This window comes from Echiichthys vipera (genome assembly GCF_963691815.1).
Source record: "Echiichthys vipera genome assembly, chromosome: 5".
NCBI classification, from domain to species: Eukaryota; Metazoa; Chordata; class Actinopteri; order Perciformes; family Trachinidae; genus Echiichthys; species Echiichthys vipera.
This window is the reverse complement of record NC_139830.1, coordinates 20,789,644-20,817,542: the sequence shown is the minus strand read 5'-3', so window position 1 is coordinate 20,817,542 and position 27,899 is coordinate 20,789,644. Positions and strand designations below refer to the sequence as shown.

General features: G+C 41.7%; 1 protein-coding gene across 2 annotated transcripts in view; it reads left to right on the top strand.

The window, feature by feature from the left end:
• The window catches only part of dph1 (diphthamide biosynthesis 1), a 68,828-nt gene extending 41,641 nt beyond the window's left edge, over positions 1 to 27,187 (top strand). Inside the window, exons 4-12 of one of the 2 annotated variants that reach the window (XM_083914507.1) lie at positions 4,498 to 4,619; positions 7,516 to 7,670; positions 9,982 to 10,103; positions 12,422 to 12,490; positions 14,819 to 14,975; positions 17,066 to 17,166; positions 23,447 to 23,525; positions 25,928 to 26,062; positions 26,437 to 27,187. In XM_083914507.1, coding sequence (XP_083770633.1) covers positions 4,498 to 4,619; positions 7,516 to 7,670; positions 9,982 to 10,103; positions 12,422 to 12,490; positions 14,819 to 14,975; positions 17,066 to 17,166; positions 23,447 to 23,525; positions 25,928 to 26,062; positions 26,437 to 26,517 — 1,021 coding nt within the window. In that variant the 3' untranslated portion in view covers positions 26,518 to 27,187. Of the gene's footprint in view, positions 1 to 4,497; positions 4,620 to 7,515; positions 7,671 to 9,981; positions 10,104 to 12,421; positions 12,491 to 14,818; positions 14,976 to 17,065; positions 17,167 to 23,446; positions 23,526 to 25,927; positions 26,063 to 26,433 lie in introns of both variants that reach the window. The other variant, XM_083914506.1, reaches the window with a different exon arrangement.
• Positions 27,188 to 27,899: the final 712 nt, after the last annotated feature.

Below are 27,899 nucleotides of genomic sequence, written 5' to 3'. Positions count from 1 at the left end.
TCAGTTGTTGAATTGGGATCAAATAACATAATTATGATGCCATAGGCGTCTATGAATTTCGTTGAATCTGCCAGCATGACGTTAAGTACTCGCCAACTGCTATGTTTGTGATGATTTGTACTAACCTCCAAGGTGAGGTAGACAAGTACAGCAAAAACTTTGCCTGATATCAGACAGAACTGTGAACTAGTTTATATTAGTTTACATCTTCAGTCAACTCTATGGAGTGGGCCAGTTGTCCAGTCTGGACCAAGGCAAGCAAAAACATTTGGGCTTGCTTGGGTGGTATTCCTTTAAGGGACTGTCTGCGACAGTCTAGAGTACATCCCAGCATGCACTCAGTGCGAGGCAGTGAAACGGCCTGGATAGCTTTCCAATCCAGTGGGCCAGTTCTCCAGTCTGGACCAAGGCATTTGCGCTTGCTTGGGTGGTTTTCCTTTAAGGGACTGACTTTAAGGTTCTGGGTTCAAGTGGGCTACAATCATGTTTGACCGTGCAAGATTTCTGGTTTTGAGAGTTCAGACCCATTCAGACTCTGGATGTTCTCAAATTAATCTGTTACTGCGTGGTGTGCTGTTTAGGTGAAGTTGTTGCTCTCCACACACATAGGAACAAAACTGATAAATGCTTCATTACATGTCTTTATGTGTTGTCTTTCATTCATTTTCTTTTCAAGATCATTTTCTACATCTTTAAAGATTTTTAAAATATTTTAGTTTGGGACAGTCGTGAGAGAGAGTGAAGGGACACTTTGAAAAGGACAATTCACATATAGAAAAAGTTTGCAAGAGTTTTGAGATGTAATTGGTATGCTGGCTTTGATTACTTGTTTGTGACAGTTTCATTTTGTGCCAGTGAGTCATACTAGTTTTTAAGGTTCTTTGTTCTTCTTTAAAGTAGACAAGCTTATTTGGTTTATTTTGTCATTAAAGCTCACAAATTAAGCTAGAGCCAAAGAGAATGTACTGCCCGGCTTCTTTTTTAAACATAACTATCAAATATAGTGCTTGCACAACGTTAAATATGTCTTGCACTGTATATGAATTACATCATTGATTTGTGTACATCCTTGGCCCTGCATCAGAGTAAGGCTTCAAACTTTAGCAGCTTTGTCTGTTTAACTACAGAAATATCTGAAACTAAACTTTTTAAGGTCTGATCTTGAATTGGACAACATGCAGGTATGGATGTTTGAAATATATAAATGTGAAGCATTGCTGCTTGTAATCCAGTCCAATTTTCCTAAAAACATAAAAACAAAAACATCTGCTGTTAGCATAAACATCCCTGCACCACTATATACACACTCCTACAGTATTCCTTCATACACTGTCGGGAAATCTGCATGCAGAAATATCCAGGGGAAAAAAATGTAAATACAGTAAAATGCACAATCTAGCCTTATTGTTCAGCCAGCCCCAAATTGATACGGTTTAGATTTTAAGAACAGCATACTGTAGTTTTCCATGCAGTCTTTGGATATACAGATGTCCTTGTTATTGTCTTTTCAAACTGTAATGTTTTCTCAAGTTGATGAGCCCAAGTGAAGAGCTGGGTGTCAGAGTGAAAATTACCTGCAATGTCCCACACCTCGAACCACTGCAAACCTTAAGTCAACAGTTATTCATACAGATGGTTGAATCCATTTAGATGAATTCCGCCTAGTAATCTCCATCAACAGATAGGTGTCATGGGTGACAGAATAGCTTTGTGAGTGCTCATCGGATGATTTGGAGAGAGCAGGAAGTTTTTCATTGTCTTTGTCTACGGCATCATCTCCGAGCTGTAAGGCATCGCTGCCGACAAGTTCCTCTTTAATGTTGGCATCAGAAGAAATTCCTGTCAAAGTCATGAAAGTATATAATCTCCAGAGGACAGCAGCAGAAAGATGATCTGCTTTCATGTGTGCTGTATAATGTCACGCTAGGACAATAATGAAACTGAATGAGATGTTTAATATAAAACATAATATCTACTTAACCTGCGTGCGTGCGTGCGTGCGTGCGTGCGTGCGTGCGTGCGTGCGTGCGTGCGTGCGTGCGTGTGCGTGCGTGCGTGCGTGTGCGCGCGTGCGTTCCTAGACTTGTTTGCGGCACACACCAGCGCAGCTGTTTATGACTAAGATTCGAATTAGCTGGACATTTCCCACACATGTTGAGCTGTATGCTAAAGAGCTAATTAACAAGAGCTGTTATGGAGTTCACACGCGTCTCTGACATCTTAATTAGGTCTTAATGACATTTCAGTTGGAATGGCTGAACCGAGTTCCCTGAGATTAGGCAAAACCAGTGCTGATATACTGAGGGAAACAGGAAAGTTACTAACTCTAGAAAATATTTCAAACAGGAAGGAAGGACGAGAAGTAGGTTGAAGAGATTTAGAAATAACTAAATGGAAATGCGGAGGACATTTGGCTCCATATATACCCACCAGTCATATAGTGTAATATATTTTGTGCGTGAGATGGCATATGTTCCAAATAAGATTTGATTAACACTGATTCACTTTTCATTCAGTCCCATTCTCTCTAATGTTCTTTCATTCTATCTTCCTACTTTTTCTATCTCCCAGTAGAATTTAGGGCTATACGTTGCCCAGTAATTACTCTGCCAATGTCTCAGTAGCATCGCATGTCTCTTATGGGCCTCTTAATCAGATTCTTAGCATTTATTACCATGAAATTTCAGTGTACCGACTCTGGAAATGACTACATGTGCACTGCACTGCCAATGGAGATAACATGATAATGGTATTTCTGGCAGATATATGTGGCTGATTAGATAGAATAATGTGCAGTAGTGCTGTGTTTTGCATTGTAGATGTTTCTGCGGGATCTGCAGTGGATTGCAGGGAATAGCCTCTCCATGTTTTTTCAGGTGGGCAGGCTGTGTATTTTTAGCTAAAAGGTTGATGCATGTTTGTGCAACTCAAAACAAAGTGTGTTTACTGTGGTGAAAGAACAATGGATTGCGCTGAATAAGAAAACTTGTCCACAGACCTTAAACTAGCCGTGTGATTATGTAATTCTTAGTAACCCATAATTAATTTCCTGTTGGCGGCTGCACAAGCACGTGTACGCTGTAAAAAAAAAAAAAAAAGAGACACGCACAGAGACAACATCAAAACCTTGTCAAGAGAGAGGATAATTGATTCAAATCTTCGAAGGCAAATATTTATTTACCAGATGAGTTGCTCTGTCTATGTTTTCCTGGGCTCAGCTGGTCTGCACTGCCATGCACTTGAGAGCAGCCATTAGAGGAGAAGGGACAAGGAGATGGGGAGAGAGAGAGAGAGAGAGAGAGAGAAACAACAGAGAAAACTGGGGGATGATGATGAGGAGCCCAGAGAGTGTGCAAACCACAGATTACATCAGAGAAAATGAGGGAGGAAAGGCTAAATAGAAACTTTGTCTGAGGCCCCTCACGAGGGGCAGGGTGAGGAATAAAACAGAGAGAGTTGATGTGGGTTGAAAGATTGGGCAGCAGGAGACACATTACTAAAAGTCTGTTGGTTGCTACAGATGCTGTTCTGTGTGCAGCCGTGTCTGTTTATCACTTCCCTCTTCTCCCCAAGCCCTCTGTCTCATCTTATTCCGACCCCTTCTGTCTAGCCTAAATCTGTCAGAATACAGCCGCAAATACCTGGCAACAACCACCATTTACAACCACCTCCTCGTCTACCCATCTTCCCTCCCCTACAGTGCCTCAAGCTTCTTCATTTGCACTTCCTCCCTGTTACTCTCAGCCTTTATTCATTTTACTTAGCCTTTATGGGTTTACTTTGCATTTCATTCACCCATAAAGGGGCAAAAAAAGAAAGACCTTATTTTTCTGTAATGTGATCAGCAATTCATTCTAACAGATCTTGGTCCACAGATGCCTGTGTAATTTGGTAGTTTTTTCTCAAGAATGCAATGAGTTTTTTTTCTATTACAGGCGCAAAGTGGAACATTAGGCCCATGCAACGCTCTCACAACCTACTTGTGGCGTAAAGCATTTAGTCGGAACAGTTTATTGTAATGCTGCAAACACTAACTGTTGCTCCTCTTCTCATAGATAGACAAGCGACGGCCCCTACAATCTCAAATCTGTTTATGTATACCAGCCCTAGCCCTCCTCTCCAACTGATTCTTCCTTTTGTGTAACTTCCTTTCTGTGACCAGGCTGACTGATGACCTATTAACCCTTGTCTGGCAAGGCTTTAGCTACCAGACAGCTTGTGCCACACTCGGGCCTTGGGCTGTCGATCACGAGGCGTAGAAGAATAGCAGTGTGTCACCCTGATAAGCTGTGCCTTAGTTATTGACTGACAACGCTGTCAGATACTATATAGTGTACTCTATCTGAATCAAGAGGATAGGAATTGATCTTATTCAGCTCTCTCATAATCACACTGTGCCTGGCATGCTATTTATTGATCGCTGTGGTAACGAACAACTGGATGTGCATTATGGTCTGTGACTGCTCTGATTAGTGTCTCTGTGTGCGTGCATCCCAGGTTCACAGAGGCAGATACCATTGTGATGGGGGACGTGACATACGGGGCCTGCTGTGTGGACGACTTCACCGCCCGAGCCCTGGGAGCTGATTTCATGGTGCACTACGGCCACAGTTGTCTCAGTGAGTCTCTTTACCTCTGTGTGAGCATGTTTGCCCGTCTCTCCATCGCTCTGCATGCATGATTATACCACACAGAGGAATGTGAAGTGGGCGAGCATCAAGGCCTCCCACCTACTGAGAGTGGGCTGCATGAAAAATAAGTCAGAGAAAGAGAGCCCGACAGACGGAGCTATCGATCAACGGAAAAACGTGACTAGTTAGTGCAGCTCTCCCGGCTCTAGCATAGAAGGCATATCAGACCTTTGGAGCCTGGACATCACATTTACCCAGCAGATCAATGGGGAACATGCATTAGTGCCGTCCTTTGAAAACCTCAAGCAGTTCTTGAGGACCTTCAGCCTCACCCCCACTGTCTGTCTCTTGCAGAACATGGGAGGAAATGCTAAATCAATAATTTTGATATAGCCCTGCCAGAACAACCTCACCTCTCCCAAATACCAGAAATGACCAACAGAATTTTAATACAATAAAAACCTTTCTCTGTGTTGGTTTTGTTTATTTGTACAGTATGTGCATGCCCTTTTATTATATCATATTCATCGAAGAACCATGTGATTGCATGTGTCTTTATAAAAGAGATCAAATGTGTACACCTTCTCATTTACACTCAGATGAACCACATAAAGGCACCAAAGATCAATTTGCTGTGGGTTGTGAAGTTAGATCAGATATTTATTGATCAAAGAGATTTTTAAAGAAAGAAGATAGATGAGGGTGTCAGTGTGTATGTGCGTGTGACCACTGACCTTCATCACTCAGTCTTGAGGACATCATCTGCACTGTTGCCTAAGACGTCAGAAACCTGTTGGAGATTAAAGACACTGTTCCGACTGACTCATAGAGAACTTGTCTTTCCAGCACCTCCATGTACTACAGGGTAATATGGGCAACATTATTATTATTATGAGGGATTGGAATTTTATGTAACATTATTGATTATTGATAATTTTTGCAACTGAAAATCTTGCTAGTCTGAACAAAAGATACCGAGATAAGAAGGGAGTAAGAGTAAGTTGGCAAGAGAGAGAGGAAGCCAAATAAAGAAATCAAATTTAAACTTAGAAGCCTTGCTCAGATGCCAGGCCAGCTGCCATAGCTGTTGGTCCTCCCTATTTTGGTGGCATGACTCATTTTAGACGAACTTTACAAAATGAAAACTTACCTAAGGCACCAACTTTAGTTTGTCTGTTATTGACTTGGACCAGCCTGACGCTTGGTTGTAAATAGCAGGCCAGTTAACAGCGCTCCTATTGCAAATAATGACCGTCTAAATTGTTGTTTTCACCCACAGAACCCCTCCATTACCCCTCCATCAAGCACAGACAAAATGTTTGCATCAGAGTGACGTGTGAGGTTTAATTCTGATATGTCTTAAGATCGCATTGTCAGAAACTGAACACAGATCAGTTCAGGCACTTAATGATTGCTGTATTATTCTCTAGTCCTCAAGCAGAATATAGAATGGAACCTGTTAGTGCATATTGATTTGTAAACAAGCCACTTGCAAATAAGCCAGTACACCATTATATCCAACCTATTCCTAGTCCCCTTGCTATGAATGAGCATTTGTTTACATGGGTGCTAATAAGCATCTGTGCTGAGTGACCTTACTGCTACAACACATGAATAAAAAAAGGGGCAAGTGAGTCCTGTCCATCTCATTGACTGTCTCTAATTGCAGAGTCTAAGTGCTCTCAGGCTACCATGCTAATGTGAACACAGATCGATGTCACTTTTCTTTGCCCTTTACATTTTGGGAGTGCCTATAAACAAGCAGCAGGCCGCAGTTAGTTTCAGTCTGGGTTTTTACTCAACTCCTCCGGTCCTTTTTAGTCTCATGATATATTTACCTCCTTGGTTTCTCAGTCAACATGCGGCCTGCAGTCCACCTTTTTAAATGCTTATCCATCTCCTTCCCTTCCCTCTCTGCTGAGATGTGAGCCCATTCATCACTTCTCCTGCCAGTTAATTGACAACACCCCCCCCCTTCCAACCACACATCCACACACACCGTATACTTTTACTTTTTACTTTCCTCTCTTCCGAACCCTATCTTTTTGTATGTATACAGTGTGTTATGCAATGGCCTACTCCTACATCCAAATTGAATTTCAGTATTTTCCAGCCTACTTTTATTGGAAATCCCCCATTCCTTGCTCCTGGGCTCCCTCCCATCTGCCTTCACTTCTTTGTAAAGTCTTATATCTGGCAGATCTTTGTTCTCTCCCTGTCCACCCATCTCTATTCACCCCCTTTTTTTTCTTCCTCCCTGTCATGTTTTGCTCCTCTATCTGTCTCAATGCTTCAATCTAGGCCATCTAGTGTGCTGCACTCACTCATAAAACATTTGCACCATAATAGGCCATTTGCTTAATCATAACAAAAAAGTCCCCTTGCTCCTGATCTGCAAATTAAATGTAACACAAGAGGAAGAATAATTATGATGATCAACGCTAACACTAAATCTTCTTTCTTATCTGAGCCCTTTCCCCCTATTTTCATGGATTCTCGCCTCCTTTTTTATATTTTTTTAACTCAGCATGTCTCTAGCTACCTCTCCTAGGCCCGGGCGCATAGTAAATGGCCTGTGAAATTAATGGCATTAATAGTAATTGTCGCATGTGTCCCTCTCCTTCCTTAAATAATTGAGGTCTTTGCATCAGTTCCTGCGTGTGCTGGAGATTCACGCTGAATGAGTTTTAGTTATATCACACGAGCACCTACTGAGATTTTATATATATATGTGCACGTACTGTGTTCCCGTATAGCTGTATCACTGAACATGTGCTGCCTGTTAATGTTCAAGCCACCATCAATAGTGCATATACCGAAGGCTTACCTGACATAACAGAGTGAATTATTCATCCCTCTTTCTTTCCTCTTTGTCTCCCTGCAGTCCCCATAGACTCCACAGCAGGTATTAAGATGCTGTATGTGTTTGTGGATATCCAGATGGACAACGCACACTTCCTGGACACTGTCAAGTTCAACTTCCCTCCCGGACAATCTCTGGCACTCGTCAGCACTATTCAGTTCGTGGCAGCACTGCAGGTGATGTAAGCACTGGGTCTGTCTGAGTCTGGTTATGTGTGTGAGTCCATTTTTGAGTTAGAAACATCTGAGGTAGAGCGATTCAGTATCTTTACCTGAATGATCATCGTAACCTGTGTGTATTTTTGTATATACAGTAAAGAAACACACACACACCAAATATATACTGATGTGCATTTGGACAGTATACTTTATCTGGTTCCTGTCTTTTATGAACAAGTTGTAGTCCTCACTTGAGCACAGTTCAAGTGTGGGTTTGCGAAATCCGGCAGCAGTTATTTTGGATTTGAAAGGTGGAATGAACTCGGGAGGCTTCGCGGTTCAGCGTCGTGCTCAGCTCGGCTCTTTATATAAGCTATGGCAGCCGCTATAGTATTAAGCTCGAACATTTTAAATTCGGACTCACTGACCCTCTGTTCTATAATGCATTCTACTGTTCGCATTTGCTGTGTTGAACCAACACCACTTTGGGCCTTCACTAATGTAACCACTGTTATTTTTACACTACGCTCTGCCCATGTGGGTCATATTTGTTGTCGGGGTGTTCGAGTGCATCCATGTGTATATGTGTGCATGCTGTATGTCTCTGTGTTTGTGGTTGTTTATTGTATGCATGTGTGCCTCCATCTCACTCGTGTCTTATGGTGTGTAGGCTTGTTGAGGTCAAACAGTATGGGCGAGAGAAAGTGGGAGTTCACCCGTATTCCCTGCGGACCGCCCTGAAACTAGCCTTAAACGGTTAGATTTATCTTTCCACCTCCGAGCTCACCAACTCTTTTTTCCCTTGTAATTGTTTGCTCTCTCATCTTCTTAATTTGCATGCATGAATGACGTGTTTGGAAGAGTGGATTTTCCCTGACTATTACAGTGCTCTTTTCAGAAAATATGTTTTCCCCTTGTGTGATATTCTTCTTATCTACTTATCTTATCTATAGATTTTAAAGGTCAAAGGTCAAGGTCACTGTGACCTCACAAAACACATTTCTGGCCATAGTTTAATATTTCCTACGCTAATTTTAACAACACTTCAATATAGGATAATAGGATATAAATAATGGACTGATAACATTTATATCCAAAAGCTCAAAGGTCAACTTATTCAACACCATAACTCAGGAACAGAGGGGGAGACATTTGGTTGGATACTGAATAGGTGACATTAATGTTGAAACTGTGCTGATGTTATAGATCTGTGCTGCCAGGTTGAAGATGTGTGTGAAGCATCCATATTTCACCACAAAATAACTTTCATTCAATTCCTTCATATATCTCCACTTCAACTATATGTAGGCCTGGACAGTGTTGGTGTGAACTGCAACAAGGTGGTTTGGCGGAGGCCTACAACTGCAGTGCAGTAATTCTAGTTATGCTAGACATTATCTTAGAATGGCATGCCATGTGTTAGACACTTTTTTGTCAGTGCTCTGCAGAATCATGAATCCATAGATTTTACCATGAGTGGCTATAGTGGGAGTTAAATCTAAAACCCCTTTCACACAGAGATTGAAGAAACGCAAGCTGCAACGCCAGCTTTCTGTCCAACCCGCACCATGAATCAGCAACTCAAACCCAACACACAAACCGCTCGCCAGTTGTCACAGATACATACACTCAATGCCATGAAGAACACAATAAAAGCTTGGTTCATCAGCTACTCTGGAATCATATCAAGCATGTTCATGCTGATGCGTACCGAGAAATAAAGGAAAAGCAGGAAGTGATAGCATAAACACTAAACCTTAAAACGAAATGTAAAATCTTAATACAATATAATCATTGAGTGCTTTCAATATTGAGTACTGCATGTGGTCCTCATGAACACAAACAATTTTCAATATTCACAAGGGAAGTAGCCGACTGAATAATCCAATAACTGTATATGAATATGAAATGAAAGTAAAAAGTTCTGACCAGGTGGGAAAACCCAATGTATAAAACATTTAGATGAAACAAGAACTAATCGAATTCCTTGCGCAGCCAAAATGTCATGCCATATATTTAGCGTTTTGTCATTTTCCTGCATTTGATGATTCCCCCCCTTTTGTTAATCAGTATCCTAAGATGGAGAAGAAATGTGGCTATCTACATCTTTTTCGCTGGACTTAGTTCGTAGTTTCCGTTTCGCTATCAACTTACAATGATGTGTACAAGTTACGAATGGCTTCCAAAGGTTTCTTTAGGACTATAGCTTACTGTACCTGGCATTCCAAAGTTAGTGCTACTCAAAAACAAGGGAGAATGGTTAGGGTGAGCTCACCAAAACATGTGAATCTCTTAACTGTCTCTCCTTCCCCCTTCCTCTATTCTGCAGGCTGTGAGTATAGTGCTCAAGCCAGAGTATGATGTGCTGGTCCCACAGTGTCGACCTCTGTCACCAGGAGAAATTTTGGGCTGTACCTCCCCACGCTTGGAACGCCATGTCAATGCCATAATGTAAGAAAACCTCTCTCCTCCTGTCTCCTGCCTCACAATTTCTTCCTTTCTTGGCCTTCTTGTCCTTTCTTCCTGTTAATTAGCAGCAGAGAAATCCAGATAACCAAAGACATCCAGCCTTGACTTATCCTGACACCCCACCCTCCTCAGGTGCCATAATTACCCCTGCCATTGCCATTGCCATTGCTCGCCCGTGTGACATGAGGAATAATAGGTATGACATCACCCCAGACACCGCAGACATAGCTAGCTGTGACAACTAGCTGTGTCTGTGTGCTTCTGATCAGGCTTCTATTATATCCAACCAGGAACAGCGAGCTGCTGATCCAGAACAGCAAGGCTAAAAATAACGCATTGAATTATGTAAAGCCAAACAGACAGACCAAACGATGGCCAGTTTTCTATGTTTTCAAGAAATGTCTTCATTTTATTGTTTCTCAGTACAACACCTGCTGCGACACATTCATGGTGAGAATTGATTATCACGTTCATAGTGATAACCAGTGCACCTTTGTTTGATTGCCTGTTTTAACTTCTAACTTCCCCTTTCCTTTCCTCTAAAGGGGCAAAAGATGATGATTCTTAAAAGGCTAGCTCTTCAGTTGTTTTTTTTACATCAACATAAGCGCTGAGACTGGTCCAAGTGATGCTTATCCTCCCTGCACTGTGATGGGGGGAATGCTCTGGCAAAGTACAATGTTCAGGCAACACCTCCGCAGACACTTTGTTTCTATGCTCTACGATAGAGAATCATAGGCTTTGTGGTGCACAGTGAGTTGAAGATATTCCCCGGGTATAATAATGTCTGCATCACCCGATATGTCTGATCTGCACACATCTAGTGTTAGTCCATGTGATTAAAACCTCCCAGTGCATGAGATTAAAATGGCTACACAAGGACAAGTTTCACTATATGAATAAGCCAGGCCCTATGGGAGACAAAAGGTGTGTGTGCGTGTGCGTGCGTGCGTGTGTGTGTGTGCGTGTGCGCGTGCGTGTGCGTGTGTGTATGTGTGTGTGTGTGATGCTGACTGAGAGTTAGCATGTTTCTGTCTCTTTACACACATTTCACATTTAGTACACAACCAACGGACGTGGTCAAGACCTCAACTTTCCTAAAGTGGGCTCCCTACTTTCAATTATAATCATAACCATAAAAGGAAATAAAGTTGTCTCATTTTTTATAATGAAGAAAAGCACTTTTAAAAGCTGCATTAAAAAGAGGTATGATCAGTCGACCATTTCTATCCGCTAAAATATGAAGATGTGAATGTGAAGATACGGTTTTGCATAACTCAAGGACACATAGTATTACCATTATAGCTAGAGCACTTTTATAAAGAACAATAGAATATGTATGGAAGGACTATGATCGTCGTGAGGGCTAGAGTCGAGGACACCTCTTAAAGCTGCACAGAGCTGAGGACAACTATCACTAAAGTGCAGCAGGTGTATTGTGAACATCATTTCTTTTAACCTTTGTTTATTCAGGGGGAAAACACTGAAGGGACCATGCTCTCTTTTCAGGGACGCCCTGATCACAGTATTAACATGAGGGTCTTGGATGTTGTCAAGCAAAGAGAAGCAACGCAACAGAGGCTCTGCTCAAGTTAATATTGTGTTGTCATTTGGAGTAATATGTGATACGCACAGTGAGAAATACATGTGTGCTAACAAGCAAACACACACTTACAAATAAAGTCTTGGCAAGACATGTCTCGAGGTAGCCTATATGGCAAACCACCCACAATCTGTTTCAAGCTGCTCTAAACGCTGCCCAATTAGTAGATTTAATTGCATATCCAGTCTCAGTAGGCCTACTGAGACTGTACAGTAATGAGTAGGGGGTACTGACCTAAGCCCCCTCACACTAACAGCAGGATTCTTCACAGCCTGACCTGAGGGGAGTTTATGTAAGACTGTTCTGCCTGAGCTCGTGTTTTCAGTCACCTACATGCCACTGTGTACTTATGGTTTGTGAACTCTGCCTCCACTTGGGCTTTTGGCACTTGGGTTAATTGGAAGGGCTTGCATTCTCTGTAAACAGTCATGTTCCCTAAACAGCAGAGATGGGCAGACCCTCCAACCCAACCTCAGGCCTTCTGCCTGGTAACACTTTGGTCTTCTGTTAAAAGGCTGCGGAGAGAAAGAGAGAAAGCTGGTGGAGCGGATAGGAGAATAATTGGCCAGTATTTATTATGGTCGCACATTGAATTTTATTGTCTAAAGGGTTTTTCCCTGGCATAAATATTCTTTCCTCATTTCTCTTCTTTTTTTTTTTACCTCTGACATTTGAATTTCTTTGTGTTTTTCTATAGTTATCTGGGAGATGGAAGATTTCACCTGGAGTCAATCATGATTGCAAACCCAGACATCCCTGCTTACAGGTATTGTGAATCAGAATTACATCATTTGTTGTCAAATATTTTTGTTTCTCTGCAAAAAATATTGACATCTACACAATTACACAATGTTCAGTGTTGTCAATTAGAAGCTCTCAAGTGGTCTTAATTTGGGACCTACTGATAACATGTCATCATCCATTTAACCTAGTTTGCTCTTTGGGTAGCGTAGGTCATTGATCTACTTTTTCCAGCTGGTTCCGTGTTGGGAGTCAATAGGCGATCATTTCTGCTTCCTTCCTCAGTGGCGGCTGCTGGTCTTTCAAGAAGGGGAAGCTAATTTTTCCGGCCTACATCATAAATGTGTTTGTTTATTTATATGTAAATTCTACTCTTCATTCCTTTTCAAAAAAATGATCTGTGACGTACCATTAGGCGTCTTTTCCAGGGACTTGACCAGTGTCCTCTTAATGGCCAGTAAAATTAGGCTGCTTAAACTGCCTTGGCCCAGCTGGAGCTGCTGCGCCAGGCTACTGTGAAGCGTGAGCGTCTGTGAGTTTGAGTGATCGTGACGGGAGAGAAGCTCCGCAGCTGCCATTGCTCGTTGGAGAAAGAAACCGCAGAGTGACAGAACAGAGTTGACAAACAACAGTAGTCATTTTTAACAAAGACAAGGTCGCTGGGGATCGGTGAAGTCTCCAGATCAGTTCAGGACGGAATGAAAAACTTGGAAAATGCTCCGGTGGATGTTTATTCCTCAAGATTGCTGATTTGCTCATTTAGCTGTCAATCAAAAATGGATTCCGCTACAGACAGCTCATTAAATCCTCATGCAGAAGCCAGCCCACTGTCCCAAAGACCCCCAAAGACGCTGAGCGTCCGATGGAAGGGACAAAGCCCAGCATTTATCCAGTGACCGTCTAGTTTTACTGCAGTGGCACAACACGCTCTACGCTTCCCCACTGAAGTCAGTAGAAGTTGAGCGTTTGACTGTGTAAAGCGCTGTGGATTAATGAGAAGGAAGTTGCACCGTTTACCTGTGATAAGTAGCTGCGTGCGTGCTTTCATGCACTCATAGACCTTGTGTTCCCATTGCTCCTTTCGTGTGTTGTCTTGGTCTATCTTGCCGTTGAAATCTCCTGTCAGTCTCTGTTTGTTTATGCCTTGTTGTAGGACTTCGTAGCTGTGATTATGCAAGCATTCACTGCCTCCCACTTCACGGGAGACCTGGCTACTGATTTTGAGAGGATGATTTCTACTGCTTCTGTGTGTGGGGCATTGTCTTGATCGTGACCTGAGTATATTATTGTTTCTCCAATTAAGAGTTTTGTTTTTCCCTGCTTGGGTCCATTTTGTTTCGCTGAGCTCTTTTAGCGAGAGAATGTATGTTTTAATTTCAGCTGCTATCTTTGAAGCTTTTCCAGCCTGGTACATTGTTTGGGTGTTCCAGGTGCAAACTTTGTGGTGTGTTGGATTGTATGAAGGAAGATGAGTTTGATTGGTCCACCTAGCTTTACCAGAACCTCGTTAGCAGGCATGTTTCCAGATGGATCCAGGCTGGCTTTAATTGGTTACAATAGCATCCTGGGTACCTAAGGCCCTGTTTACATGACAATGCTCACGGGTGACAACGTAAAAATATTTTATCAAATGTGCCTTTCGTTTTTACGCCGACTGTGTTTTTTGGGCTTAAAAACGCAAAAAAAGTGAAATCTCCCTCCACACTTTAACCCCGTCTGGCAGTCCAGTACCGAACCCGTTTCCAACTCGCACCACTTGGACAAGGGGTTGGATTTCGAAAGGCTACTGATAGCATGTAAATGGCATGAAAGTAATCTGACAGTAAAAGTCATTTTACAAATATAATAATTTGATCACCTATTTAAAGCCTCAGAAAATGTTTTATGTATGGAAAAGGTATTTTATTTTGCTTTTCACATTATATAATCCCTTGCAATCACGATCACTCACTGTATTGCAGTGTCATGGTATCATTTTGTGAGGATGAAGTTCTGTTTTGATGAGGACTTGTTTGTATGCAAAGTGAAATTGTGCCATTATAGACCTATGCACTGCTGCGCAGATCACAGGTCTCTCTCATAAACAAGATTCTAATCTCAGCTGAACTCCTTGTACCGAAGAAAAGGAGATTAGATGCTCAGAAACACCTCCATTTTTCCTAAGATACACTAACTTCTGTCATACTTGATGGCTTTTCGTGATTGGATTTTTTTTCATCTTTTCTTGCATTTCTGTCCTCAAGATAGATACCTGGACAATAGTTGGTAATGTGTACGATATGGTTTGTCTGTTTATGTTTCTACACACATTCCATTCACATAGGTGTTTCTTTACCCTTTCTGTCTGTTTTAGATATGACCCCTACAGTAAGGTCTTTTCCAGGGAGTACTATGACCACAAAGCCATGCGTGCCTTAAGGCTCCAGGCTATTGACGAGGCCAGATCGGCCCAGAGATGGGGCCTGATCATGGGCACACTGGGCCGGCAGGGCAGCCCCAAAGTCATGGAGGTAAGAGTCTATGTCCTCATTTAAACAATCTAGATGTCCTGAGGCCACATGTGCTATAGCTTGTAATATTTAGCAGTGTGAGTTTCTCTGACAAGGATATTGGTGGCACAGAGTACTGATGGGACAAGCAATCTTCACACTTGGAACTTGTTATTTCACATGTAGAGTGACGCAGCCAAACAGCTGTAGAATGTCAGTGTCAGTCTTAGGGATTTAAATTTTAAGCAATAATGGACAAAATCCATACTTTTACTCTATAAAAGTGATTTTTTTTTCACTGCACAATCCCAGTAAATTAAGAATTTCAATCATACATTAAATCAGAAATATGATATCACTCAAAATTGCTGATCATGTTGTTAAGAAAATTGCAAAAACAGAATTCAAAAGATTAAACGTAATAATCATGTGAAACATCTTCATTGGAGCTATATTTGTGCATGCTAATGCTCATCCACTAGTGTGTTGATTGAGAAGCTCAAAGTCTTTGCAAGAACAAGCTATTATGCATTAGCATGCACACAGGTCTGTTTGACTGAATGATCGACCAAGAAGCCCTCTCTGGTCAGTCCTAAACCACTGTTTCTCCTCCTGCTAGTTTCCACTCCACTGCCTGTTTTTCATTCCTTCTCCTTAGTGTCATATGCCCACTATTAGTTTTTACTGTACTGTTTTGCGTTTGTTTATTAGCTTTGCTTTCTTCACATAATCATGTCTATAATTAGTACACATATTGCAATATTTTAGAATACATGGCCCTCTCAATGAAAAAGGCTTAAAACCATTCCACACCTAGGTTTTGTCAGAATACATTCTTGGTGCACTTCCCTGTTTGTAATTTATAAAATATAGTAAGCATTCATGTCAAGAGTGAATAATTTCTTTTTAGGGTGGCAGGAGATATACACACACACACACACACACACACACACACAGCCCTCCCATCGCGATCTGCTGAGATTAAGAAGTACAGTGTCAGATAACCTCTCAAGACGAGGACGGAACTATCTCTGATAAGAGCACAGTTGTAGAAACGTCTCATGATACTCCCAAGGACAGTGGATATCACCAACTCCCATATGTTTATCTCATCAAAGAGACATTTATGGGATTAATTAACTTGGTTTGGCTTCCTTCTGCATCCCTAAATGTCCAAGTACCAATGCTATAACTTCAAAGGCAGAGATAGCAAGGGAGAAGAGTTCCTTGAACTGACTAAACAGTTTCACTTATAGATATGGTATAGTTGTATAAGGACTGGTGTCTGCGCTTGGGCCCCTATTCAACTCTCAAAAAGGTTAGGTGGGGCAAGCTCAACATGGGCTCACTAGGTTGAAGTCGATCCTGCAGTAGAGTTATTTCCTCTCACTCTGGCGCAGAATGTACTGCTAGTTTGCCTTTGGCTGTGGTCTTTGTGGTGTGTTCGATTTAAAAAAAAATTCTGAGTAGAGACCAAAAGATTTTTTTCACTGAGTCTGGGCACATAGTAACTGGTCGAGGAGCTTGAACATCTGTAAGGTGCTCTGAAAAGAGCCAGTTGAAGTGATTTGGGCATCTAAATCAGGCAATTCCTTGTGGAGGACTTCTGGCCAGAGCCAACTGGAAGGAGAGGCAAAGGAGGCGCCAGAATATACTAGAGGGATTAATACACAACACGCATGGCTTGAGAATGCCAGGAGCTGAAGGACGTGGCTAACGATTCGGAAATGCCTGCTACCTTGCTTAACTTTCTGACACCTCCCTTAAGCAGCAGAAAATTGATAGATTAAGGTTTCGGGGGGAGCACTGCATAATATTGTCTTCCTGTTGAGATGTTACAGTTTATATATTCTAACAGTTGAGCAAAGACATCTGGACTGTGTGTGTGTGTGTGTGTGGGTGGAAGTCATGAGCTTTAAATTTCACATTCCTAGAGAGGATTGTGTTTGATGTGTGAACCTTTCAACAATATATAGTCTATTGTATGTATATATTGTTGTTTTTAATATGTTGTTTGATAGCTGAAGTTTGCAACGAAAATAATTTACCCCTGGGATTATTAAAGTATTTCTGATTCTGGTCCTTTTTTATTTGACTTATTCTCTTCCTAGCACCTGGAGTCGAGGCTCCAGTCATTGGGCAAGTCCTTTACTCGAGTGCTCCTGTCTGAGATTTTCCCAGGCAAGCTGGATCTGATGCAAGATGTAGATGCGTGAGTATTAAGATGCACACATACATAAGCTACCGCTACTTCTAACTCGCACACCAGTTTAGGACACATACTATTCATTGAATCAGAACTGGTTGGCCTTGGCAGATGGAATAAAATCAATACCCATATTCTCTTAGCCTTGCAGAAGGCAGTCATTTTGATTTTCTCCCCGACAACACTTCTATCCACAATGCATGAGGCATTTGAGTGGAAGATTCTTCCTTGCCCAATGGAAATGTTGCCTTATTATTTGTGTTACTGCAAAGACTTAAATGGCCCCTTATACAGTGCACTTGGTACTTTTTCCTTGTCCACAAGCCATGGCTTTCTGCAACCTTAAAGTTTACTTTTATTGTATTCCACACATCGTTAATACAAGTCTTCCCTTGGCTCATTGTTTTCTTAATTTGCAAATTCTTAATCACTGCTGTGTCTCTTTGTTATAAAGGCTGAAACATTTATCTTTCACATCATGGGCCCTGGCATAGCTATTATGATCAACAGCAAGTAGTCACACAAAACTTGCAATCAACAACATTTGAAATGTATTCTGTAAGCATCATTGCACCCAGAACTGGGGATTCAGCATAATTGCACACTATAACACGGAGCTGACAAACAGTATTCTAGAGTGTATAGCTTCATAAACAAAATTAACATTCATGTCTTTGCGAGATTCCATAGTTTTGCCTTTGTAGCAAAAACAAATAGTCCAGCATAATGCACATGGATTTTTGATACATTTCCACAGCTTTGACACAGGGGGACATAGAGAGAGGGTTTTTATACTTGAATAATTAATAACTGCTTACTTTTCTCTTGGTACTTCTGTAGAGACTCTAATAAAAACTAGAAAAATAAGTCAGCATCCCCTTTGCTTTTTTTAACCTTCGGGCTCCAAATTGGTCTTGAGGAGTGAGTTTAAAAATACCGCACATTGTATTCCTGAACCCAAGGAAACTGTTAACCCATCACACACATTCAACACTTGTACATCAGTCAATCTATCAAATGTATTTAAAGTGTAAAATCACTATTAGACATGGTCTCAATACACTTTACAATTAAAAGAACAAACACAAAATAACAAACAATAATTCAATTGAACGACATTAAAACAATTATAATAAAACAATGAAAACCCAGCGGACACAAAACAAGAATGATGTGCTATGGTTGATGTTGAGCCGGGTTTTCAATCTAGATTTAAATTTTTTAACTGAGCTTTTCTAACATAGCATGAGGCCATTTCAGAGTTGAGGGGCACAGTAGGAAAATGCACTTTAACCAACTGATTTATTTCTTTTGTTTAATCAGGGGAATGACCAGGAGACTAGCATCACGAGAGCGTTCCCTCACATGCTATGGATTTATTCAACTATAGATCTATTCATTGATGAATGATAATCAGAGCGGCAGGTTTTGAACTATGTCCTGCCACTTATGCTGTTATCCAGCCCAGCTTCACTCATTACAGTCTTAAAAACACTAAACTGAGGTTTCTTTAATGAAATATCAAGTGCTCAGGCTTCAAGGTGCAGCCTTTCTAATGTATCTGCCTTCCAACCAGAGGAACAGAGGTGAGGATGGACAAGGGTTAGTGAGACACTGATGTGCAACAGCTCCAATCACACATACACACATGCTTCTCACACTCCCTCAGATTGGCCTCTCACTGTGGAGTAATGAGAAGTGTGATGTGTGAGGGAGGAGTGGGTGAGAGAAGTACAGAAGGTCTGAGAGTGAGTTAGAGAGAGAGAGAGAGAGAGAGAGAGGGAGGGAGAGAAAGAGATGCAGAGGTAGTTGAGGGGGCGGTGTTTAGAAAGCAACTGATCATGGTAAAAGCAAAACAGTTTTCTTTGTTTTTGGCTCTCTTCAGACTGACACGTGAGTGCAACTCCAAAATGATGTAAGTCAGGCACGATTCACCCTAGTGAAACAAATTTTAATAGAATTTATGGTTCTGATGTCATGAAAAAACGAGTTTATATACAAAAACGAAGGCAGATTTTATTCATGTACTCTATACACATAAATACACTATATACTGTACTTTTATACCCAGTCGCCAGTTTAGTAGTTACACTACTGTAGCTAACTTAATCATATTTATATAGTATTTTACTATGTTAAATCTGCCTTTGTACATACAAGTAGTGTGGACAAAATATTAGAAACAAATTTCAATGTAACACAATACAATTGAACAAAACCACACACCATAGCCTCCAAAATTAACATAATGTTAAATAAAGCACTTTAGGATTGTTTTTTAAACATTGAAAAGTGCTTTACAAACTACAGTACCTGAGTTTTAGTACTGTTCCCAAATCAATATTTTTTAAAATATTTCTCACTCTGAGTGATGAAAAAAATATTTCGTACCTTTTTTTTTTTATTTAAATTTTTCATTTAACAAAAGAAGGCAGCATTTCATAAATGCACTTAAAACATAACAGTCATCAAATGGGGGGCAGTGGTGACCTTAAGGTTTGAGAAGCAAGCGTGTGACCAGGTCGCCGGCTCAATTCCCGCGGCAGGATGAGTGCTGCTTCTTCAATTGCCCACCAAGATGGTGGGGAATTGAAGAAGCAACACTTGCCCTTTCTTCATTACTACTTCATTACTACTTACTGACAACATTTATTCAGAATGTGGACAATATAGAGTGGATCTCTTCTTCTGATATATTTATCAGCTATTTTATCTTTTCCCCTCACAGCTGAAAATAGTTTTATTTAGAACACAGGCATCCAACATGAGGCTATGATAGACATCACCAGGTATGTGAAGCTATGTTGAAGGATGAGCATAAGGAAAGAAAGATAGTGATTGAGAGATAGGCAGTGGGGTTGTAGAGGACGCATTAGTGCTCAGAACAAGCCGAGAAAGCACAGAGCCCACCCCCAGGCTTTTTCTGTCATTACACTCACACATACTCACTCATATAAACAGAGACACCATTTGCATATGCTCTTAAGTGTGTAATTAGGCTGTCCCCAAGCAGGTTTTAAACTATTGTACAGATATCTGCACACCCCACACACTTATCTCAACTAGACTTCCAATGCCACCCAGTGCATTGCAGTCTTTTATCTTTCTGTTTGAATTTTATTTTTTGACTCCTTTGAAATGAAATTGTTCGTTATAATTCAATTAGGTTTGCCTTAAAGGTGAGCATTTTACATTTTCCCACAGTGCTAAAAGGTTAATTGATCTTGCTTTTGGCGCTTCTAGACTGAGTGTAATTGAAGTGAAGCCAGGCAAGTGGAGGTCCTCCTAACAGTGTCAGGGTGTAATGGCCCCCAGCAGGTAACGCAGCGAGGCCAGGGCTGGAGCTCACATCGCATAGCTCTTCTAAAAGCCATGCAGCCTTACCTTTTTTATAATATCACAGCATCATTTACACCAGTCCTGCATTCTGCATTCTCCCATCTTGTGGTAAAATTGTATATTACATTCAAACGAATAGCGCCTCGCCTTATCAAACTTGAGTTACAACCTGATTGTAACTACGGTAGGCGCTATGAGCCAAGAAGCTATGACAACATGTCATTTAATACTACCCCGTCAAATTGTCTTTTTGGTGATGAGGTACGTTGTTTCAAACTAACTTCAAACTACATTGAATCATTAGTGTGAGCATTTAATAGCATTTACTCCTCTGGTCTTTCACAGTCACACTGGCTCTGAGCAAAAACACCTTTAGCCTTACCAGTACCACTTAGTGCTTTATGTCTCTCTCTGCCATTTATAGACGGGAAGGAAATGGAAGCCTCCATAGAGCTTACCCTTCCTCTGTAAATATAGATAAGAAATGATTGATGAATGATGAAAAGATCCCACGCAGTTATCTTGTCCACACTCTCACCAGTCATGTGACGTTACTGTGTCGTTGTGTCGATGAAGCTGGAGATATCGCTGTCAGCAGAATCCAACACAACATCTCCTTTGAAAGTTCAAAACAATGGACGACCATGACAACCTGTCGCAAAAAGGAGAAGTTATAGAGCATTGGCAGTTGGAACACGGTCACCAAAACCACGACACCATGCATTGATGACGTATTTTTTCCTGTTGTGTCCTGCATCAGGATGGGTAAGCATTTAGAATACAAAATATAGGCGGTCAAATGCATCCCAGACCACAGTCCACGGTGCCTTTGTGTTGAAGGGTTCAACTTTCTAGTCAAGTAAACAGATCCTGTAGCAAATGACTGAAAAGACAAGGTTTCTATCAAAGTCGTGTTCATACATTCTTTTTTTCTGTTAATCTTTGCTTTGGAATAAGTTGTGCAACAAGACTCCACTGCAAGAGACAAAAGCCCATATTTTCCTTTGTCTCTGCACCTTTTTCTCCTTTCTTTCCTCCAGCTCTCTCTTTGTTCCACTACACCCCAGGATCTGGGATCTCTACTGTGCCGGCGAGATTGAAAGCCAGATAACGGCTGGAAATACAATTTTGGGCTGCAATCTGGGGGGCAATAGCTGGCATGGCACCATGCATTTTACTGAACTGTACTATTCAGTCAGTCTCTGTGCTAATATTAGAAAAGCCCCCTCTGGGTCTATGTGCCAATCAGCTATCTGCTTCTTAGGAGGGATCCTCTCTGCCTTCCCTTTCATACCTTCTTCATAGTGGGGGAGTCTAGGTTTGCTTTATTAATCACCCTCACTCTTTTAACCACTCACATCATTCTGTTCTGCTCATTCTACACAGACACACTTTACACTGATACATAAAGCAGTAGTGCATATACTGTACATGTTTACTAACATACAAACCGTCACTCTCCCCTCATAATGTGTTCCCTTTTCCCATTTGTTTTGGCTAAGGCGGTTTTGATACATACGCAGTGTTTGACCCCTGAAATGGCTCCAGTTATGAATAGGAGCTGATGGTGGAAAGGTCATATTTCAGATTCCAAACCTCCATCTCAACTCAGCAAATTTAGGTCCGAAGAGATTGGTGCTTGGTGCAAATATATCTGACTCAGCTGACTCTCAAATTACGAGGATGAATAAAAATTCACACTTTGGGGAGGAGACAGCTTTTTTTTAAAGTGTTATTCTAAAATGAGAAAATGGCATGTGTCGGCCCTGGAGGGTGGGGTGAGGTATTTCTGTGACAGAAAGCAGTGGAGCAAGAGTCAGCGGCGCAATCTATTCTGCAGTCAAGAAATTGTATGAAAGTTGTAATATGAAGAATAGACGAATGAGGATTTTCACGCATTAGCGTACACATGAAAGTATTCAAGCTATTGTGTTCTCAATCTTACCTGCTATTCTCATCTGTACTACTTTGCTTGAGTCCCAAACAAGCGTATTTGTTTTGACATTTATCTAGATTACCTCCGTGGCTTTTATGTTGACTGACGCTCAATTAATTTTTGTCAATAAGTCTGATGGGGTTCCATCATGATTAGGGACAAGGGAGGGTCCACTCCCTCGGTGGAGATGGAGCTGTGGATAGCATTGATCTGTGAAAGCTAACACCGTAGCCCTGGACGCTTCTCTCCTTCTCCATTTTCCCAATTTTTCATTTTTCCCTCCAGCTGTTTACATCTACGCCCTCCTCATCCCTCTCTCATGCATTTTAGAGAGTCAGAGTAAACACTTTTCTTCCTGCCAATCTTCCTCCCCTCTTATACCTCTGTTCTCTTTTCACGTCTTGCTTTCGACCCCCCCCCCCCTTGTTCTTTCTTCCTACCGCTGTATATCTGTGTCCTTCTCTTTCTTTTTTTCTCCCCCCACCACCCTGTCTGCCAGCTATGTAGGCTACCTCCTTGGAGACCGGGCTGGTGCAGCTTTTTTATTCACACTCACCTAACCTCTCCCTCTTTACTTTCACTGCATTTCTTCTCTTTTCACCTCTGTTCACGTCTTTTCCTCTTTTTCTGTTTATGCCTCCCGCAATCAGTCTACACACACCCACCCCCTCCACACACCTTACTCCCTCTTTCTCTGTCTTTAGCCTTCAGCCTCCCTCTTTCTCCTGGCTGGCTATGCATTCAGACTGTGTAGCGTGGCTGTCTTTAGAGCTTTTGCAAATCAGGACAGATCTCTCCAACAGATGCTGGAGATCTGTTGGAGGGAGGCTCCCTGCACAACCCCATTGCCTCACGTATCCACATGCAACGTGCACTTGCGGATGTGCCCTGCCTATCTAATAGGATCTCGGTTTCTCACCCTCTTTTGGCTGCCTCTGTTTTTCCACACGCTTTTGCACTCACTCATGAATATACTTTTAAGCACATATTTGTACCTTCTCCTTTCGACAGGTGGATCCAGATCGCTTGTCCACGCCTTTCTATTGACTGGGGCACGGCCTTCTCTAAGCCCCTGCTGTCTCCATATGAGGTAAACATGCACCTTATGGTCACACACAGCTGTCAGTCACTTGTCAGAGGAGGCTCATGCATTGCACACACGCACACAGACCTTCCTGCCAGTACACAGACCCATTGACAGAAGCCTTCATCAAAGCACGGTAGATAAGGGAACTACTACAATGATAAGCATTCGAAAGGATTGTGAATATATATATATATATATATATATATATATATATATATATATATACTGTATATATAGGACTCAAGGCTTGGTTGTGCTGAAGATGAAGACTTGCGCCTACTCCTTTCCCTCCTTCTTTCTCTCCCTGTATCCCTGCTACAGAACACACCGGTACACACTCATATAAAACAACATCAGTAGAAGTCTAGCCCCCCCTACTGGCCACAGGACCACACAGCCACCGCCCTGCACCCTCCCCTGCAGCTGTCTTGTTTTTTTCTAGAAAGATAGAGCGGACAGCAACCCATAAAGATCCATTTCAAAGCAAGCGTTTGTTTGTGTGCCACTGCAGCTGTTGTTGCCACTTTGTGATGGGTTTGGCAGTTATGTGCCATTATGGGACTTGGCCGGTTAGCATTTGATGTCAGCTATTAATTCATCCAATGATTTTCCTCGAATATATGCTGCTGATTTGAATCCTTGTGAAATGGCTGCGAGGGGAATTGCTGTCTTGAATATTGGAGCGTGATTTCAAATTATTGCCACTGTCCTCCGGCTACACATCTTTGTGCGCCGCTTGTGCTGCACATACATTTCAGAATGAGGCCATTACAAAAGAAAAAAATTGCATTCACCTTAGAAGAAAGAGGGATGATTGTTTTGTTTTTGTTTCTGACTGAGGTGTATAATGGTGCATTTTAAGTCCGAAATTCACCTGCTGTAATGAAGAAGGCCCTTTTTGTTAGAGCTCACTTTGCTCTCCCCGCTAGCTATTTGGGAACAATGTCTGTGCATTTAAATAATTTGCAGCTGCACTTGTGTCTATATGTGTGCAGTCATGATCAGTCTTAATTCATCTCCATCTCACACCTATAAGTATTACACGTCTCGATAGACTGTGCTCTTCACTGTGGCATTTACAATGAAGATGCAGAGGAACGCGATGGGAGGGTGGAGTGAGCAAGGAGATGGGTGGCGGCGGTGGGCTGGGGGGAGCAGCATTTATTTTCAGTGCGTCTCATGTTATATTTATAGTCAATAAGACACACTTGGCTCTCCTGTCAGAGCAGGGATTAGCAAGAGAAGCTAGCTTCCACAGAGAGAGGCAGTTGGTGTGAGAGGGGAGAGGAGGAGAGCAGCGGGTAAAAGCTAAAGAAATGAGAGGAGGGTGGAATAAGGGCAGAGGAGAGAATAAAATGAAGAAGACTCTAGCAGAAGTATGTTCGGGGGAAGGAAAGGGACAAATAAGACAATGAAAGATTTATCCCAGTATATAGTTTGTTTGCTTAGGAGGAAATGCAGGGAAATTCAGTTGAGCCACATATTGTATTTTTAATAGCTGGATGAGAAGGAAGAAATTTGTGGGGTTTTTTGTAATACCGTTAAGACACATCCATAGAAATCATATGTTTATATAAAAAGTCAAATGTAGCATATATCTATGTATTATACATGTGTGTATACACACACACACACACACACACACACACACACACACACACACACACACACACATAAAGTGTGCAAATAAAATAGAAAGAAGAAAGTGTAATGCTGTTTCTATTTAAAGATACAGCTAGTATGTAACCAATACTGGTACACACCATGCTAACAAGCTGTGTAAAAGTGATGAATTATGTCCCAATAGAAGAGATAGCTGCTTGGATGTGTTAAAGGACTTGTTTTCTTAATATATTTTCTAAATTATCGAACTTATCCCAAATCGTATTATTAGTAAGGTCCTCTTCATCTTACTAGTTTGAAATATGAATGAAGAGTTGGTTGCATTAATTAATGAACAGTCAAACAGTTTGTTCTTTCATTCAGAACGCGTATTTATTCATCTGTCAGCTAATCTTCCTTTAATTCAAAATCAATATTCACAGGCACTTGTCCTCCATATGGAGCATTCTGCACTTATGTCACAGCACTGTCATGCCAGTGCTGCTGCTCTCCTCTAACAGCTGTTGTGTCATGCAGTGCAGCTGCATAGGGATAACATGACAACCATGCTTGTTATCTAAGCTTAATATTATGACACCTGTCTTGTCTGTTGTGACTTCCCATCACTGCGTGGTTTCCTGCAGCTGCTTTGCACAAAAAATCCCAAAACAGTCCCAGATATCAGGCGGGAATAAAAAGCAGAATCATTCAAGTTGGCATGGTATTGCTCTTTAAGGTTGTGGAACTTCTTCTTCTAATTTGGTTTTACATTATTCTTGATTACCTGTCTCACTATCTCTCAGGCAGCTGTGGCTCTACAGGAGGTTGGCTGGAAGGAAGTTTACCCCATGGACTTCTACTCCAATAAGAGCCTGGGGCCGTGGGCGCCCAACCACCCTGACAACCAACCTGTGAGGCCCACACGCAGACAGACTCAGGTGAGCAGGGGTGGGAGATTAAAAGAACAAATGATACAGGGGAGGGAGAAGAATAACTGGTAAAGAATGAAACCACACTGCGTTCAGCACACGTTTATCAGTTTGTCACCACACTGACACCCAGTGGCACAATGACAACATGACATGTATCTGGGTGTCTCTCTTAAAGGCGTGGTGGTGACCTTGACCTTGGTGGTCATCATACATTTTCTCATTTATTTAAAACATTTAAAAACACAGGTAGATATGCAGTTAATTGCTGAAGTTTGATTGCACCCTTCAGGAGCCATATTGCCCCCTATTACCACTAATCTGTCTGAGGTAGGTACTGTCGTTATTCCAAGTGTTAATTCTATCCCACTGCCTTCCAGCAGAAACCAGGCTCGGAGCCAGCCCTTCCTACAAGGCAGCATGGGCAGAACCAGTGCGCCCCCTGTGTCTGTCAAGGGGAATAACAAATTATGTCCAGCTCTCTCCTTTCACTCGTCTCGTCCCTGCCAGTGCTTCTGCCTCTGCTAATGGCCGGAGGGAGGTCAGACCAGAAGAGGAGAGTGGGTATTTGTCCAGACAGTCTATCAGCGAGCAGAGCTGAAGCCAGAAGAGCCCTCAGCCGCTCCTCAAATGAATTACCAGCCATAAATAATCCCTCATTTCACAGCACAGCAGATCAAACCAAAATCATCGCTCTTATTAAGGTTTTTTGCATGTGTTCTGAGCTCAAACTACAAGAAACTGAGAGAATAGCTTGTGTGTATGAGTTCATGCATCTGAGGCACATTTCAACAAAACAGCTGTTCTCTGCACTGAAATTCTTCATGCACAGGAGAAATGTGTGGGCCTTTCTGTCACGAACACACTGCCTTTATGATTGATGGAGAGAACGCGTAAGATGACCTTGAGTGCGTTAAAATGGAGTTCAAGAGTTAATGTGGGAGGATTTAGGTAATTTGCAATCCACTTGTAATTGGATAAATGACTGTATCTTGTCGGACACAAAGACATTTTGTATGAAGCACTTTATTTGATGTACAGTGTGTGACTTTTCATGAGAGTGTTCTACTGAAATGTGTCAGCTAAAAAATGTCCTGCTCTATGACACTGTTTCTCTGTCGTGCTTTTATAGTCTAGCTCTGAAATAATAAATCCAAAATGGAACCTTCCTTTTTGTGTGAGTGTTTTTGATAACCGCAGCACCACGCTCAAGAGATGGGTCTGTTTTTGAGCCCTCAGCCTTAAAAACAGTATGACTTGAGAAATGTGTGCAGAGCTAGTCACGACTGCTCTCCGTCCTCATTATATATTGATGGAGGAGTCTGTCAATAAATAAATATATAAACCCTCTATTGCTGTTTGGCTGTCACAACAGAAATTGATTGACAGCAGCACACCTTGGCCATCCGGCAAACATGGGAATCTTCCCCAGATTGCAGCACATTGTCTCAGGTGTGTATGATCTTCTGTGAGTTTTATTATTTGCCTACATCTACTAGGCTTCTCTAGTCAGACCCCCCTCCCCTATACTTTTCATCGTCATATCTCCTTGGCAACAGAGGCCAGTGTGATGCAGCCCGTCCCACCAGATGTCTTTCTCATGATGTGTCTCACGCGTCCCACTAGTGGCTGTTATTTTGAAGAGTTCACTACAGTGTGTGATGCACAGCGGTCAAGAATAAATTATTGGGCAGCGGAGCTCCCTCACAGCTGATGTTTGTTTTATTTTTTGGCACAAAAGTTAGGAGAAGTTTAATAAATCCTCTTTTCTCCACATCTAAAGTGTTCAGTTTTTAATCTCACAGCCTAAAGATTTAATGATGGATTGGATTTACATAGCGCCTTT